This window comes from Nerophis ophidion, linkage group LG14 (genome assembly GCF_033978795.1).
Source record: "Nerophis ophidion isolate RoL-2023_Sa linkage group LG14, RoL_Noph_v1.0, whole genome shotgun sequence".
Lineage (NCBI taxonomy): Eukaryota > Metazoa > Chordata > Actinopteri > Syngnathiformes > Syngnathidae > Nerophis > Nerophis ophidion.
Genome location: NC_084624.1, coordinates 13,614,071 through 13,629,984, shown reverse-complemented (window position 1 = coordinate 13,629,984; position 15,914 = coordinate 13,614,071). Strand labels below are relative to the sequence as shown.

The following is a 15,914-nucleotide window of genomic DNA, read 5'->3' as shown; positions in this document are numbered from 1 at the left end:
TCTTTAAAATATTTTCTTGGATTTTCAAATTCTATTTGAGTTTTGTCTCTCTTAGAATCAAAAATGTCGAGCAAAGCGAGACCAGCTTGCTAGTAAATAAATACAGATTAAAAAATAGAGGCAGCTCACTGGTAAATGCTGCTGTTTGAGCTATTTTTAGATTAGGCCAGCGGGCGACTCATCTGGTCCTTACGGGCGACCTGGTGCCCGCGGGCACCGCGTTGGTGACCCCTGATTTAGAATATTCAGTTCCAGACAAAACACTTATTTAGCTGTACAGGAAACATTTTAACATTCATGCAAGTGTATATCCATATTAAAGATACTGAAACACTGAATGTAAGATGTGTAGTCTCGTAACAAAAATGTTTTTTTTTTCAATTTGAGTTAAAGTAACCATGCTATGCAGAACAGCCCGGATGTCGATGCATGTCGCCCAACTACTGAGCTCCTGGCTAATTGGCACTACAAGTCAGTGCTGCATTCCTTAACTGTGGGTGTATTTGTACTGAAACATTTCGGTACGGGGGTTCGGTTCGGAGGTGTACCGAACGAGTTTCCACACGGACATATCAGGTAGCGCACCGCAGGTTGTGTAAACAATGCAGAGCGAGGCACAACACACGGCAGGCTAGCAGCGACCGGGCTAAGACAACATGCAAAAGCCAAGCTGGAAGACCCTCCTGCCTCGTTAACATCTCCCGTTTGGGAACACTTTGGCCGCGCATTGCGATACAACAATGGAGGACGGAGGTTTTCCGACATTGTTCAGCAGCAGTAGGGTACGCTTCTGCCAACACGTCAAACATGCTAACTCCTTTGAAGCGTCACCACCGCATTCAAGCAGCCTCTCCTCGGCGAGTCAGGCAGGGCTGAAGCAATAAAAAATGTTTTTATAGCAGCAGATTTTAGACCATCCATCCATCCATTTTTCTACCGTTGGTCCCGTTCGGGGTAGCAGGGGGTTGCTGTATTGCATTAAAAACTAGATTTTGACCCACTTCTATGGGGGAAGAACAATAAGCCCATATATCCTCTTACTGTAAAGTTGAAACACTTATTGGGGTGTTTGTATTCAGTGGTCAATTGTACTGCTTATGGACTGTACTGTACAATCTACTAATAAAAGTCTCAATGAATCAATCCAAAAAAAGCACTTTATATGTAGAAAGGTTTTGTTAAGAAACCATTCTGAGCCTTATCTCATTTAGTTTTTATTTTATCTACGTTGACCACATTAACCTTGGCAATGGACCATGTGTGTATATGTTTGTTATGCCATTGTTTACAAATTTGGTAAATTATCTTACTGTACTGAAAATGAACTGAACCGTGACCTCTAAACCGAGTTACGTACCGAACTGAAATTTTTGTGTACTGTTACTCCCCTACTGATTATAATTCTCAATATCCTTTTGCAGGAAGTAGCTACTTTTAGTTTTGTGAATATACAAAAAAGAATTGAGTTGCAAAATACTCCCCGTGCAGTGAACATCCCTACTGGGCTTCAGTCCATTACAATTTCCATGATACAACAGCGTTTTGTTCAGGCGAGAACACACAGAAGATAATACAAATAATAACAGAAGAAATGAGCAAATTAAAAAGATGGTTTGACAAAAAAAGACTATTGTTGAATCTCAGTAAAACTAAAATACTTATTTTTGGTAACAGTAGATGAGAAAGTCAAACACAAATTCAAATAGACGGAATAGAAATTGAAAGTTTAAATGAAACCTAATTTCTAGGTATAATGATTGATAATAATTGAACTGGACATCTCATGTAAAAAAAAATACACAACATAAATTAGCAGGAAACACGTCAATAATCAATCAATCAATGTTTACTTATATAGCCCTAAATCACTAGTGTCTCAAAGGGCTGCACAAACCACTACGACATCCTCGGTAGGCCCACATAAGGGCAAGGAAAACTCACACCCAGTGGGACGTCGGTGACAATGATGACTATGAGAACCTTGGAGAGGAGGAAAGCAATGGATGTCGAGCGGGTCTAACATGATACTGTGAAAGTTCAATCCATATTGGATCCAACACAGTCGCAAGAGTCCAGTCCAAAGCGGATCTAACACAGCAGCGAGAGTCCCGTTCACAGCGGAGCCAGCAGGAAAACATCCCAAGCGGAGGCGGATCAGCAGCGCAAAGATGTCCCCAGCCGATACACAGGCGAGCAGTACATGGCCACCGGATTGGACCGGACCCCCTCCACAAGGGAGAGTGGGACATAGGAGAAAAAGAAAAGAAACGGCAGATCAACTGGTCGAAAAAGGGAGTCTATTTAAAGGCTAGAGTATACAAATGAGTTTTAAGGGGAGACCTAAATGCTTCTACTGAGGTGGCATCTCGAACTGTTACCGGGAGGGCATTCCAGAGTACTGGAGCCCGAAATGAAAACGCTCTATAGCCCACAGACTTTTTTTGGGCTTTGGGAATCACTAATAAGCCGGAGTCCTTTGAACGCAGATTTCTTGCCGGAACATATGGTACAATACAATCGGCAAGATAGGATGGAGCTAGACCGTGTAGTATTTTATACGTAAGTAGTAAAACCTTAAAGTCACATCTTAAGTGCACAGGAAGCCAGTGCAGGTGAGCCAGTACAAGCGTAATGTGATCAAACTTTCTTGTTCTTGTCAAAAGTCTAGCAGCCGCATTTTGTACCAACTGTAATCTTTTAATGCTAGACATGGGGAGACCCGAAAATAATACGTTACAGTAATCGAGACGAGACGTAACAAACTCATGGATAATGATCTCAGCGTCTTTAGTGGACAGAATGGAGCGAATTTTAGCGATATTACGGAGATGAAAGAAGGCTGTTTTAGTAACGCTTTTAATGTGTGACTCAAAGGAGAGAGTTGGGTCGAAGATAACACCCAGATTCTTTACCGTGTCACCTTGTTTAATTGTTTGGTTGTCAAATGTTAGAGTTGTATCATTAAATAGAGGTCGGTGTCTAGCAGGACCGATAATCAGCATTTCCGTTTTTTGGCGTTGAGTTGCAAAAAGTTAGCGGACATCCATTGTTTAATTTCATTAAGACACGCCTCCAGCTGACTACAATCCGGCGTGTTGGTCAGCTTTAGGGGCATGTAGAGTTGGGTGTCATCAGCATAGCAGTGAAAGCTAATACCGTATAATGAATAAAGCAAAAGATGTTCTTGACCAAAAATCATTTCATATTCTCCAATGCTCACTCGTGTTACCATATCTGAGTTACTGTGTAGAAAGATGGGCAAATAATTACAAAAGTACACTACATTCACTAACTGTGTTGGAAAAAAGATCAGTTAGAATAATACATAATGTTGGATATAGAGAACATACAAATCCTTTTATTTATTGAATCAAAGATACTGAAATTCCACAATATAGTGAGGTTGCAAACAGCTAAAACTATACACAAAGCAAACTATAATCTGCTACCCAAGAATATACAACAATTCTTCCCAAAAAAAAAGAGAAATATAATCTTACAGAAAAATGTAATTTAACACATTTGTATGCACGTACAACACTTAAGTCCTTCAGTATGTCTGTATGTGGAATTAATTTATGGAATGCATTAAGGAAAGAAATCAAACAATATACTAATATGATCCACTTCAAGAAACCCTTCAAACTGGAAGTTTTTACAAAGTACAAAGAAGAAGAACCATGATAAACAGTCTGAATGTATTTCATCCATCCATTTTTTCAGTCTCAAAATAATCATATGAAATACAACTTAGTTCACCAATTGCTATTTATTTATTTATTTATTTATATTGTGATTACTTAAGGAGTATATTGTGATTACTTAAGGAGTATATTGTGAATAAATTGAGAACAGGAAGTGAACAAAAGTTTTAGCAACTCTTATGTAAAAGAAAAGGGGTAGGACTAAATAAGCTCTGCTTCTTCCTACTGCTTTTTGAACATGTTAGAAAGAGAAACTGGAAATTGCGATGTATCATGTTGTGTGCTTGCATGTTCTAAATATACTCAAACTCAATTATGCAGCATATCACAATGTAAATAGGTTGAGCTGGGCGAGAAAATAAATCATGCTTTGTTTAATACAGATGCAGGAGTCCAAATGGCTCAGATTAAGGCCCTTGGCATCTCTACCCAGCGAGCCACCTTTACAACATGGGACAGGTACCATTTAGAACTAGGCCTGGCCGATATATAATTTTTATCCTTATATTCACGTTTTTTGTTGCAGACAATTAAAAAAAAACATTTCTTTTTGCCACTCAAAAACCTCTGGCACACCCACTTTAGCAAAAACATGGATAATGCTAACGCTTACAAGAGCGAGGCGTTTGTTCCAAAGAAAAGAGAAGCACTTTGGTTTTGTTTTAGTGCATGGAAGAAAGGACTGCACGCTGCAGAGTGTATTTAAAAAAGGTTGCAGCACGATTAACTTACGCATGCATATGAAAGCAAAGTCTCCGTTGGAGTGAGGGAAATACAGCTGTTTAGGAGGCGAACAAGACCAAAACAATAAACAAACAAGGGCTAAAAAGCGCCCTACTGTGATGGAACGTTTACAGAAGGTATGACTAATGAGAAGAAAGCAGAGTGGAGAACGATCGATACATTTCTGCATTCGTAAACAAACTATAGTCATCAATGTTTGCAGTTTTCACTTTATTCATCTCAATGTTGGAGATAAGTACTTATTTGCATGTAATGCGTAATGCTACATTTTGGCCAACATAATTATTTTATTCAAGACAGAAGTATTGCTTTCCAGAGGAAGCTTTTGATTTTTTTCTATGAAAATGATTCCATTAAAAGTACAATTTGTATCTGGTCTTAAAATAACCTTGTTCAAATTATAATTATAATTATAGTAAGATGCAGTGTCATTTCAATCTACTAGTTTTTGATCCAATAATGCATTGGTTCTCAAAATGGGTTACGAGTACCCCTAGGGGTACTTGAAGGTATGCCAAGGGGTACGTGAGATTATTTAAAAAATATTTATAAAATAGCAACAATTCAATAATACTTTATAAATATATTTATTGAATACTACTTCAACAAAATATGAATGTAAGTTCATAAACTGTGAAAAGAAATGCAACAATTCAAAATTCAGCGTTGACAGCTAGATTTTTTGTGCACATGTTCCATAAATATTGATGTTAAAGATTTGTTTTTGGTGAAGAAATGTTTAGAATGAAGTTCATGAATCCAGATGGATCTCTATTACAACCCCCAAAGAGAGCACTTTAAGTTGATGATTACTTCTATGTGTAGAAATCTTTATTTATAATTGAATCACTTGTTTATTTTTCAACAAGTTTTTAGTTATTTTTATATATTTTTTTCCAAATAGTTCAAGAAAGACCACTACAAATGAGCAATATTTTGCACTCTTATACAATTTAATAAATCAGAAACTGATGACATAGTGCTGTATTTTACTTATTTATCTTTTTTTTTCAACCAAAAATGCTTTGCTCTGATTAAGGGGGTACTTGAGTTAAAAACATTTTCACAGGGGGTACATCACTGAAAAAAGGTTGAGAACCACTGCAATAATCCAAGTATCTCTGTTATTTGTATTCAATGGTTTCTTTAAAAATTTAGGAAGGACTTTTTTGCGAAAAAATCGGAGCTTTTATTTTCCGACCATATCGCCCAGGCCTACTTAGAACTCAAATAATCTCCACTGACCATATTAACGGTGCATCCACATGTTTGTTATTTTACAGCCTTATTCCAAAATGGAATACATTCATGTTTGTCCTCAAACTTCTACTCACAATACCACATTGTGTAAATACCACATTTTTCGGATTATAAGTCGCACCGGCCGAAAATGCATAACAAAGAAGGGGGAAAAAAAACATACATAAGTCGCACTAGAGTATAAGTCACATTTTCCTGTGGATGGGACTCTCGCTGCTGTTTTGGATCCGCTTTGAACTGAACTCTCGCGGCTGTGTTGGATCCATTATGGATTGAACTTTCACAGTATCATGTTAGACCCGCTCGACATCCATTGCTTTCGGTCCCCTAAAGGCGGCGGCATAGCCCGGTTGGTAGAGCGGCCGTGCCAGCAACTTGAGGGTTGCAGGTTCGATTCCCGCTTCCGCCATCCTAGTCACTGCTGTTGTGTCCTTGGGCAAGACACTTTACCCACCTGCTCCCAGTGCCACCCACACTGGTTTAAATGTAGCTTTGATATTGGGTTTCACTATGTAAAGCGCTTTGAGTCTCTAGAGAAAAGCGCTATATACATATAATTCACTTCACTAATTCACAGGGGGGGGGTTTGCCCACATATGTGGTCCTCTCCAAGGTTCTCATTGTCAGCATTGTCACCGACGTCCCACTGGGTGTGAGTTCTCCTTGCCCACTGGGTGTGAGTTTTCCTTCCCCTTATGTGGGTTATTCCGAGGATGTCGTAGTGGTTTGTGCAGCCCTTTGAGACACTTGAGATTTAGGGCTGTATAAATAAACATTAATTGATTTTTGGGGGTAAATGTATTTGATAAAATTAATCACTAAGAATAGACATTTGAAAGGCAATTAAAATAAGTAAAGAATAGTAAACAACAGGATACATAAGTGTACGTTATATGACACATAAATAACCAACTGAGAACATGCCTGGTATGTTAACGTAACATATTATGGTACGAGTCATTCAAATAACTATAACATATAGAACGTGTTATACGTTTACCAAACAATCTGTCACTCCTAATCGCTAAATATGTTGACGTTGACGTGTGTGTGTGAGACGATTCCTGATACATGCCTAAACTCTTACGTGAATGAGATAAATAATATGATTTGATATTTTACAGTAATTAGGGTTGGGTATCGTTTGAATTCGAACGATTCCGATTCCGATTCTTCGTTTAAAAAAAATAATAATAATAAAATAAAAAGGCATGGTCAAAAAAAACTCTTCCGTCTGTGGCACCGAAATCTTCCCCATTGCAGCTACGGTGAACGGAGTACGCTGAGCACATCGTTGAACCTGGCTAGCAGGTTGTAAATTGTCTATGAAAAAATACGTGGGATAATTTGTTAGCTGCCGCAAAGTTGGCGCAAAACACATTATTTATTGCATATATATTGTTTTACTTACCAAATTCGGACTGCAGTGCAGTCACCGAGGTGCCAGGCTGGGCGTCGGAGCCGGAGCCGGAGGAAGAGGCTGAGGAGGACGGTCGGCGCAGCGCGTCGAAGACGGGACATGCATTTATTTGTACTCCATGAAATCGGAGGTGCTTCATCATGTTCGACGTGCACCCTCCTAAGCACGAAACAGTGCTGTCGCACGTGTTGCATTTGGCCGATATTTCTTTTTTTTTTGTAAAATAAAGCCACACTTTCGAACGCCGATGACCGTTAACCATGCTTGACTGACTCGCTCGGCTACATAGGCTCGGCTATGCTAACACTTCCGGCGATGGGCGGCTCGGTATAGCTCGGTTGGTATATTGGCCGTGCCAGCAACTTGGGGGTTGCAGGTTCGATTCCCACTTCCGCCATCCTAGTCACTGCCGTTGTGTCCTTGGGCAAGACACTTTACCCACCTGCTCCCAGTGCCACCCACACTGGTTTAAATGTAACTTAGATATTGGGTTTTACTATGTAAAGCGCTTTGAGTCACTAGAGAAAAAGTGCTATATAAATATAATTCACTTCACTTCACTTCTTCGTTGGTGTTCAACGGCTTCTTCTTCCGGGTCGGCGGACATTTTTTTTTTTTCCAGTCGGCGGAGTGGGTATCGAAACTAGGAATCGGAATTTAAACTTTTGAACGATACCGGGAGAATCGGAAAGTTAGTCCAGGTTCCAATCGATACTCGATACCCAACCCTAACAGTATTGTGTTAATAATTTCGCACATAAATCGCTCCAGAGCATAAGTCGCACCCCTGGCCAAACTATGAAAAAAACTGCGACTTATAATCCGAAAAATACGGTGTTTTTATTTTTATTTTGTGATTGTACGAATACAAAAGAAATAAAAATCACATGCATAAGTATTGCCAGCCTTTGCTCAATACTTTGTTGATGCACCTTTGGCAGCAATTCCAGCCTCAAGTCTTTTTGCATTTGATGTAACAAGCTTGGCACACCTATATTTGGGCACTTTCAACCCTTCGTCTTTGCAGCACCTACAGTATCAAGCTCCATCGGATTAGAAGAGAAGTGTTGGTTTTCCCCCAGGATGTCTCCCTGCATTTCTGCATTCATCTTTCCCTCTATCCTGACTCGTCTCCCTCTTCCTGCCACTGAAAAGCATCACCACCGCATGACGCTGCCACCCCCATGCTTCACTGGAGGGATGGTATTGGCCTGGTGATGAGCGGTGCCTGGTTTTCTTCAAACATGATGCCTGGCATTCACTCCAAAAACTTCAATATTTGTCTAATTAGACCAGATAATTTAGTTTCTCATGATCTGAGAGTCTTTTAGGTGAATTTTGACTAAGTTCTGTTTGGCCACTCTGCTATACAGACCTGATTGGTGGATTGTCCTTCTGGAAGGTTCTCCTCTCTCCACAGAGGAATGCAATAGCTCTGGCAGAGTGCCCATGGTCTTAGTCACCTCCCTGTAGACTAGGATAAATGCAACAATGTACAGAGACATCCTGGATGAAAACCAACACTTCCCATCCAACCTGATGGAGCTTGAGAGGTGCTGCAAAGAGGAATGTTTGAAAGTGCCCAAAGATAGGTGTGCCAAGCTTGTGGCATCGTATTCAAAAAGACTTGAGGCTGGCATTGCTGCCAAAGGTGCATCAACTAAGTATTGGGTAAAGGCTGTCAATACTTATGTACATGTTTGTGTTTATTACTTTAAATAAATGTACAAAACAATTTTTAAAAAAAACAACTACTTTTACATTGTCATTATGGGGTATTGCGTGTAGAATTTTGAAGGCAAAAAAGAATGTATTCCAATTTTGGAATAAGGTTGGAACATGAGAAAGTATAGATAAAGTGAAACACAGTGAATACTTTTCAGATGCACTGCACTTCTCTGGTTCTGATTGCTCGTTGCCTAATTCCCAGGAGAACTGGGGTTCCTTTCCATAATTTTATCACCTGGCAGGACCAGAGAGCAGCAGACCTCGTGAATTCCTGGAACAGATCTTGCACTATGAAAGTGAGTCTCCATCTGATAGCTAAAAAGAGACAGAAGCAAAAATATAAAATGGAGTTGAATTTGAGCACTGTTGACTAGGAACCGCTTGGTTTTTGGCCACATTCAGGCCATCCACGGTGTGATGAAGGTGCTCTACTTCCTGACCAGGCAGAAGCGCTTACTTGCAGCGAGTCTGGTCGTCTTTTCCACTCAACATGTCACTTTCCGCCTTGTCTGGGCACTGAAGCACTACAAACAGGTGAGTGTATTAACTTTGACACATTTTCTAAACATCATGCTTACTACAGTAGGTGTAGACAACAAAAACATGTTTTTAACTTGAGGAAAGATAGTCTCCAGCACCCCCCGCGACCCTAAAAGGGACAAGCGGTAGGAAAATGGATGGATGGAAGATTTACAGTGGAAAGGAAAGTGTAAGTCTATGTTCACACTGCAGGGTTCCGATGTTCAATTCAGACTTTGTTGTCAAAGGCCATCTTTTTAAAAAGATATCTGATGTGAATGCAATCCGACCTGCATGACGTCCTGTAGTGTTTATGGAAGTAAACACGGCCTCCACTCTCGTCGGCACATTTTTGGCAATTTAAATATTTTTGTGCAATCCAACTCTACATTTTCTGAACCCAATTATTGCACGTTAAATATTACCATATTTTTCGGAGTATAAGTTGCTCCGCAGTATAAGTCGCACCTGCCAAAAATGCATAATAAAGAAGGGAAAAAACATATAAGTCGCACTGGAGTATAAGTCGCATTTTTGTGGGAAATTTATTTGATAAAACCCAACACCAAAAATAGACATTTGAAAGGCAATTTTAAATAAATAAAGAATAGTGAACAACAGACTGAATAAGTGTACGTTATATGACGTATAAATAACCAACTGAGAAGGTGCCTGGTATGTTAACGTAACATATTATGGTAAGAGTCATTCAAATAACTATAACATATAGAACATGCTATACGTTTACCAAACAATCTGTCACTCCTAATTGCTAAATCCGATTAAATCTTACACAGTAGATGTTGATGTGGAAATGATTGCCTCGGCATTTTGTTGGTGTGACACCGAAAGGAGATGTTGATATGCAGAGTAAGCACTCTTCATTCTCTAGCAGGTGACTTTTCAAATGATGCGACATATTAGCAACAATGCTACTTTTTGTAACAGCGCTTTTGCCCCACACTTGACAAATTATGGTTGTCTGCTCCCACTTGAAGCCAAACCAATGGCAGACGATGGACCCCTGCTGTTTTTCTTGGGAATTATTCTTTCTTCATTTGTTATCAGATTCGCACCTTCTTTCTCTCGTATTACCACTCGCCTCACAGCTAACGTTACCCATGCTGCTACCTCTCTGCTCCGCGAGGGCGTATACGTATGTAAGAAGGTGCGCTTGCTGTCTGTGAGAAGGAGAGACAACCAAAATTGAGAAGAGCCTGTAGTGTAATGCCAGCAGCTATAACCAACTGCATGAGAACTTACACTCGAATATCACAATAAAAAGTAATTTTCTATATCGACAAACCTGCGATATATCGAGCAAATCGATATATCGCCCAGCCCTAGCTGCATGTTTCCACACCTTGCCTTTTACAACTTTTGGAAGTACCCTGCATGTCTGGATCTCCCTGCCTCCAGAGATACTTCCCATGTATCTGATGACTGAATAAGTGCATTACTCCTGACAGTTTTAATGCTTACCGCCTTGGAAGTTACAGTGTACACCACAAGTAGATTATATCTGTTCATTGCGGTTATTTGTGGCGGCCCACAACAAATAGCACAATGTATTAGACAGTGGAAGTTTCCTCGAGCCACTGCTGCAAATGGCAACGTTTTCAATTACTGATAAATAATTGATCCACTTCCTGTGGGTGTTTCTGTAGGTATCTCAAGCTGTGGATGAAGGAAATTGCTGCTTTGGAACGATTGACACGTGGCTCTTGTTTAAACTGACTAAAGGTAGGTTAGCTATTTTAACATAAACCTTACAAAAAGAACCGCTTCTTTGTTGGATTTTTCCAAATTGATTTTGCTTCAGGTTCATCATGCGTTTATCTATTTGTGTCACCCCTCTCTCCCAGGACGGACTCATGCCACAGACTACTCCAATGCAAGCTCAACGGGGATTTTTGACGCTTATCAGGTCCGTGGTTACGGCATTGTGTTTACTCACTGTGTAAATGATTTGTTATATCCTTGTTTGGTTCTCCGTCCACAGATGTGTTGGAGTCAGACTCTCTGCTCTTTGGTCTCCCTGCCTCTCTCTATTTTCCCTAAAGTAGAAAATACCGGGTGAGTACATGACTCTACTTATGCAATTTGTCTCCAATCACTTACGGTACACTTGCAAAATCTTATGACATTCATTGCAAGGGATTTATTAGCATTCATTTGTATATTTCACCTTACAAAATGATCAAATCATTTGTACATAATCTATTCAATGTTTTTTATTTCTCACCATATACTGTTGTATTTTACCCTTTGATGCATTGTTTGTTTTATAACCAATATTGGGAAAAACAGCATTACATAAAACCGTTACTTTTACTTGTAACGAGTCATCAAATTATTTTTATGTATGTTGCACCGGCTTTACAGATGCCTTTGAGGTAAAGTGGCACGTTACTTTTGATGTGGTTGTATGTCAACCAGACGGCATAAGAAGCACAGCAAGTTCAATGCAGGAAATAACGTTTTATTCATGAAAGTGAACACAAGAAGCAGCACAGATGTCAAATAGTAAGAGGCAACATCACACAGCAAACAACATGTAGGCTAAGTACACACTCACTCATACTACTACCACTACTACTACTACTATGAGGGAATAATGTTAATTTGATATCAATAAGTAAAAGGCAAAATCACACAGTAAACAACATTTAGGCTAAGTACACACTGGCACACTCTTACTAGTACTACGAGGGAAATAATGTGAATTTGATATCAAATAGTAAGAGGCAACATAACACAGCAAACAAAAAGTAGGCTAAATACTAGGGGTGTGGGAAAAAATCGATTCGAATACGAATGGAATCGTTTACGTTGTGTGATTCAAAATCGATACTCATATTTAAAAAATCAATTTTTTTTTAAATATTTATTTTTAGTCAATCCAACAAACCACTACACAGCAATACCATAACAATGCATTCCAATTCCAAAACCAAACCTGACCCAGCAACACTCAGAACTGCAATAAACAGAGCAATTGAGAGGAGACACAAACAAGACACAAAACAAACCAAAAGTAATGAAACAAAAATGAATATTATCAACAACAGTATCAATATTAGTTATAATGTCAGCATATCATTGATTAAAAATCCCTCACTGACGTTATCATTAGACATTTATAAAAATAAAAGAAGAATAGTGTCACAGTGGCTTACACTTGCATCGCATCTCATAAGCTTGACAACACACTGAGTCCAATATTTTCACAAAGATAAAATAAGTCATATTTTTGGTTCGTTTAATAGTTAAAACAAATTTACATTATTGCAATCAGTTGATAAAACATTGTCGTTTAAAATTATAAAAGCTTCTTTAAAAAAAAATCTACTACTCATCTAGCAAGTCAGCAGACTGGGGTTGATCCTGCTGAAATCCTATGTATTGAATGAATACAGAATCCTTTTGAATCGGAAAAATATCGTTTTTGAATCGAGAACCGAATCGAAAAAATCGATATATTATCGAATCGTGACCCCAAGAATCGATATTGAATCGAATCGTGGGACACCCAAAGATTCCCAGCCCTACTAAATACACACACACTCATTATACTACTACTACTACTATGAGGGAATAATGTTAATGTGATATCAATTAGTAAAAGACAAAATCACACAGTAAACAACATTTAAGCTAAGTACACACATACACACACACACTCTTACTACTACTATGAGGGGAATAATGTGAACTTGATATCAAATAGTAAAAGGCAAAATCACACGGCAAACAACATGTAGGCTAAGTACAAACACACACACACACACACATACACTCCTACTACTACTACTATGAGGGAATAATGAACAACCAATGAACGATTGAAGTGTCATATTTGCAATCATACAATATTTGTGGACAAGGAGGAAAGGCAGCCATTGAAGCCCATTCAAACTCTCTACTAACTAGCACAAACTAGGGCTGGGCAGTATAGCGGTATTACGAACTATGTCGGTATATTTTAGAAGTACCGTATTTTCCGCACTGTAAGGCGCACCTAAAAACCTCCAATTTTCTCAAAAGCTGACAGTGGGCCTTATATATGGACCAATATTGAGGCGCGATAGGTCTCGAAACTACGGTAACCAGCCGCCGACTTAATTTTCTTCCGTAGAAGAAGAAGCGCGCAGTGCATGCTGGGATATATGACTCCGCAAGGCGTGCCATTTCGTTTCCATTTGTGTGTTTATGTAAAGACCCCAACATGGCTCCTATTAAAAGACACGCTTACCACGCAGAGTTTGAACTCAAGGCGATCAGTAACGCAGTAGAACACGGGAATAGAGCAGCAGCGAGAGAATTTAACATTAAAGGGGAACATTATCATCAGACCTATGTAAGCGTCAATATATACCTTGATGTTGCAGAAGAAAGACCATATATTTTTTTTTAACCGATTTCCGAACTTAAATGGGTGAATTTTGGCGAATTAAATTGTTTATCTCTCTCTGAGCGACGACATCAGAACGTGACGTTACATCGGTACTCAACGCCATTTTTCCCTACCACATCACACGCATCGAGTCAAATCAGCTCTGTTATTTTCCGTTTTTTCGACTGTTTTCCGGTACCTTGGAGACATCATGCCTCGTCGGTGTATTGTCGGAGGGTGTAACAACACGATCAGGGACGAATTCAAGTTGATTTACGTAGAATGTGCATTGAATAGCACGGCATGCTAATCGATGCTAACATGCTATTTATGCTAGCTGTGTACATATTGCAGCATTATGCCTCATTTGTAGCTATATTTACATCTAGCCTTTCCCTCCACCCACATTTAATGCCAAACAAACACTTAGCAATCGACAGATTTAAGTTGCTCCAGTGTCAAGAGATGCGAAAGTCCGTCGTTTGGTTTTTACCGGTGATGCTACGACAGAGATGACAAGAATGTCTGGATATCCTGCGACACTCAAAGCAGATGCATTCCCAACGATAAAGTCAAAGAAATCACAAAAGTGAGTTTTGTTGATGTTGACTTATGTGCTAATCAGACATATTTGGTCGCGGCATGACTGCCAGCTAATCGATGCTAACATGCTATATTTAGGCTAGCTGTATGTACATTTGAAACTATATTTATATCCAGCGTTTCCCTCCACCCACATTTAATGCGAAACAAACACTTACCAATCGACAGATTTAAGTTGCTCCAGTGTCAATCCGAAAATCCTGATCGGTTGGTCTGCACATTTTACCGGTGAGGCTAACGCAGACATGCATGGCCGAATAGCGTCAATGGCTATCCGCTCAATAGCTTCAGTTTTTTTTCCAATTTCTTTTTCGCTATCTGCCTCCCCACTCCAACCATCTGTTTCAATACATGCGTAATCTGTTGAATCGCTTAAAGGGGAACATTATCACCAAACCTATGCAAGCGTCAATATATACCTTGATGTTGCAGAAAAAAGACCATGTATTTTTTTAACCGATTTCCGAACTCTAAATGGGTGAATTTTGGCGAATTAAACGCCTTTCTTTTTTATCGGTCTTGTAGCAATGACATCAAAACGTGACGTCACCGACGCAACACACCCGCCATTTTCATTTTCAACACATTACAAACACCAGGTCTCAGCTCTGTTATTTTCCGTTTTTTCGACTATTTTTTGGAACCTTGGAGACATCATGCCTCGTCGGTGTGTTGTCGGAGGGTGTAACAACACTAACAGGGAGGGATTCAAGTTGCACCACTGGCAAGAAATCTGCCGCGAGACCCCCATTGAATGTGCCAGAGTGTCTGCACATTTTACCGGCGATACCAAGGCAGACATGGCACAGAGATGTATGGATAACCTGCAGATGCATTTGCAACGATTAAGTCAACTAAATCACAAAGGTGAGTTTTGTTGATGTTGTTGACTTATGTGCTAATCAGACATATTTGGTCGCAGCATGACTGCCAGCTAATCGATGCTAACATGCTACGCTAATCGATGCTAACATGCTATTTACGCTAGTTGTATGTACATTTGAAACTAGATACCCACATTTAATACGAAACAAACACTTACCAATCGACATATTTAAGTTGCTCCAGTGTCACAAAATGCGGAAGTCCTGATCGTTTGGTCTGCACATTTTACCGGCGATGCTAATACGGCAGCCATGCTATGGGCCACTTCATTAGGTACACCCATGCTATGGCCGAATAGCATCAATAGCTATTCGCTCAATAGCTTCAGTTTCTTCTTCACTTTTGTTTTCGCTGTCTGCCTCCATACTCCGACCATCTGTTTCAATACATGCGTAATCTGTTGAGTCGCTTAAACCGTTGAAATCCGAGTCTGAATCCGAGCCAATGACGCTATATCTTGCTGTGGTAACCACCATGTTGTTTGTATTGGCAGCATTGTATGACATCACAGGTAAATGGACAGTGGCTTAAGCAAATAGCGAAAATCAAGCACTTTAAAGCTTTTTTAGGGATATTCCGGGACGGGTAAAATTTTGAAAAAAAATTCTAAATTTTTTTATTGGTTTTAACCCTTCTGAAATTGTGATAATGTTCC

The 15,914-nt window shown here is 39.5% G+C and overlaps 1 protein-coding gene across 1 annotated transcript in view; it reads left to right on the top strand.

The window, feature by feature from the left end:
- Nucleotides 1–15,914, top strand: part of gk5 (glycerol kinase 5) — a 48,490-nt gene that overhangs the window by 6,829 nt on the left and 25,747 nt on the right. The window contains exons 3-8 of the mRNA XM_061919894.1: nucleotides 4,088–4,163; nucleotides 9,059–9,152; nucleotides 9,259–9,390; nucleotides 11,043–11,118; nucleotides 11,241–11,302; nucleotides 11,378–11,451. Coding sequence (XP_061775878.1) covers nucleotides 4,088–4,163; nucleotides 9,059–9,152; nucleotides 9,259–9,390; nucleotides 11,043–11,118; nucleotides 11,241–11,302; nucleotides 11,378–11,451 — 514 coding nt within the window. The remainder of the gene's footprint in view (nucleotides 1–4,087; nucleotides 4,164–9,058; nucleotides 9,153–9,258; nucleotides 9,391–11,042; nucleotides 11,119–11,240; nucleotides 11,303–11,377; nucleotides 11,452–15,914) is intronic.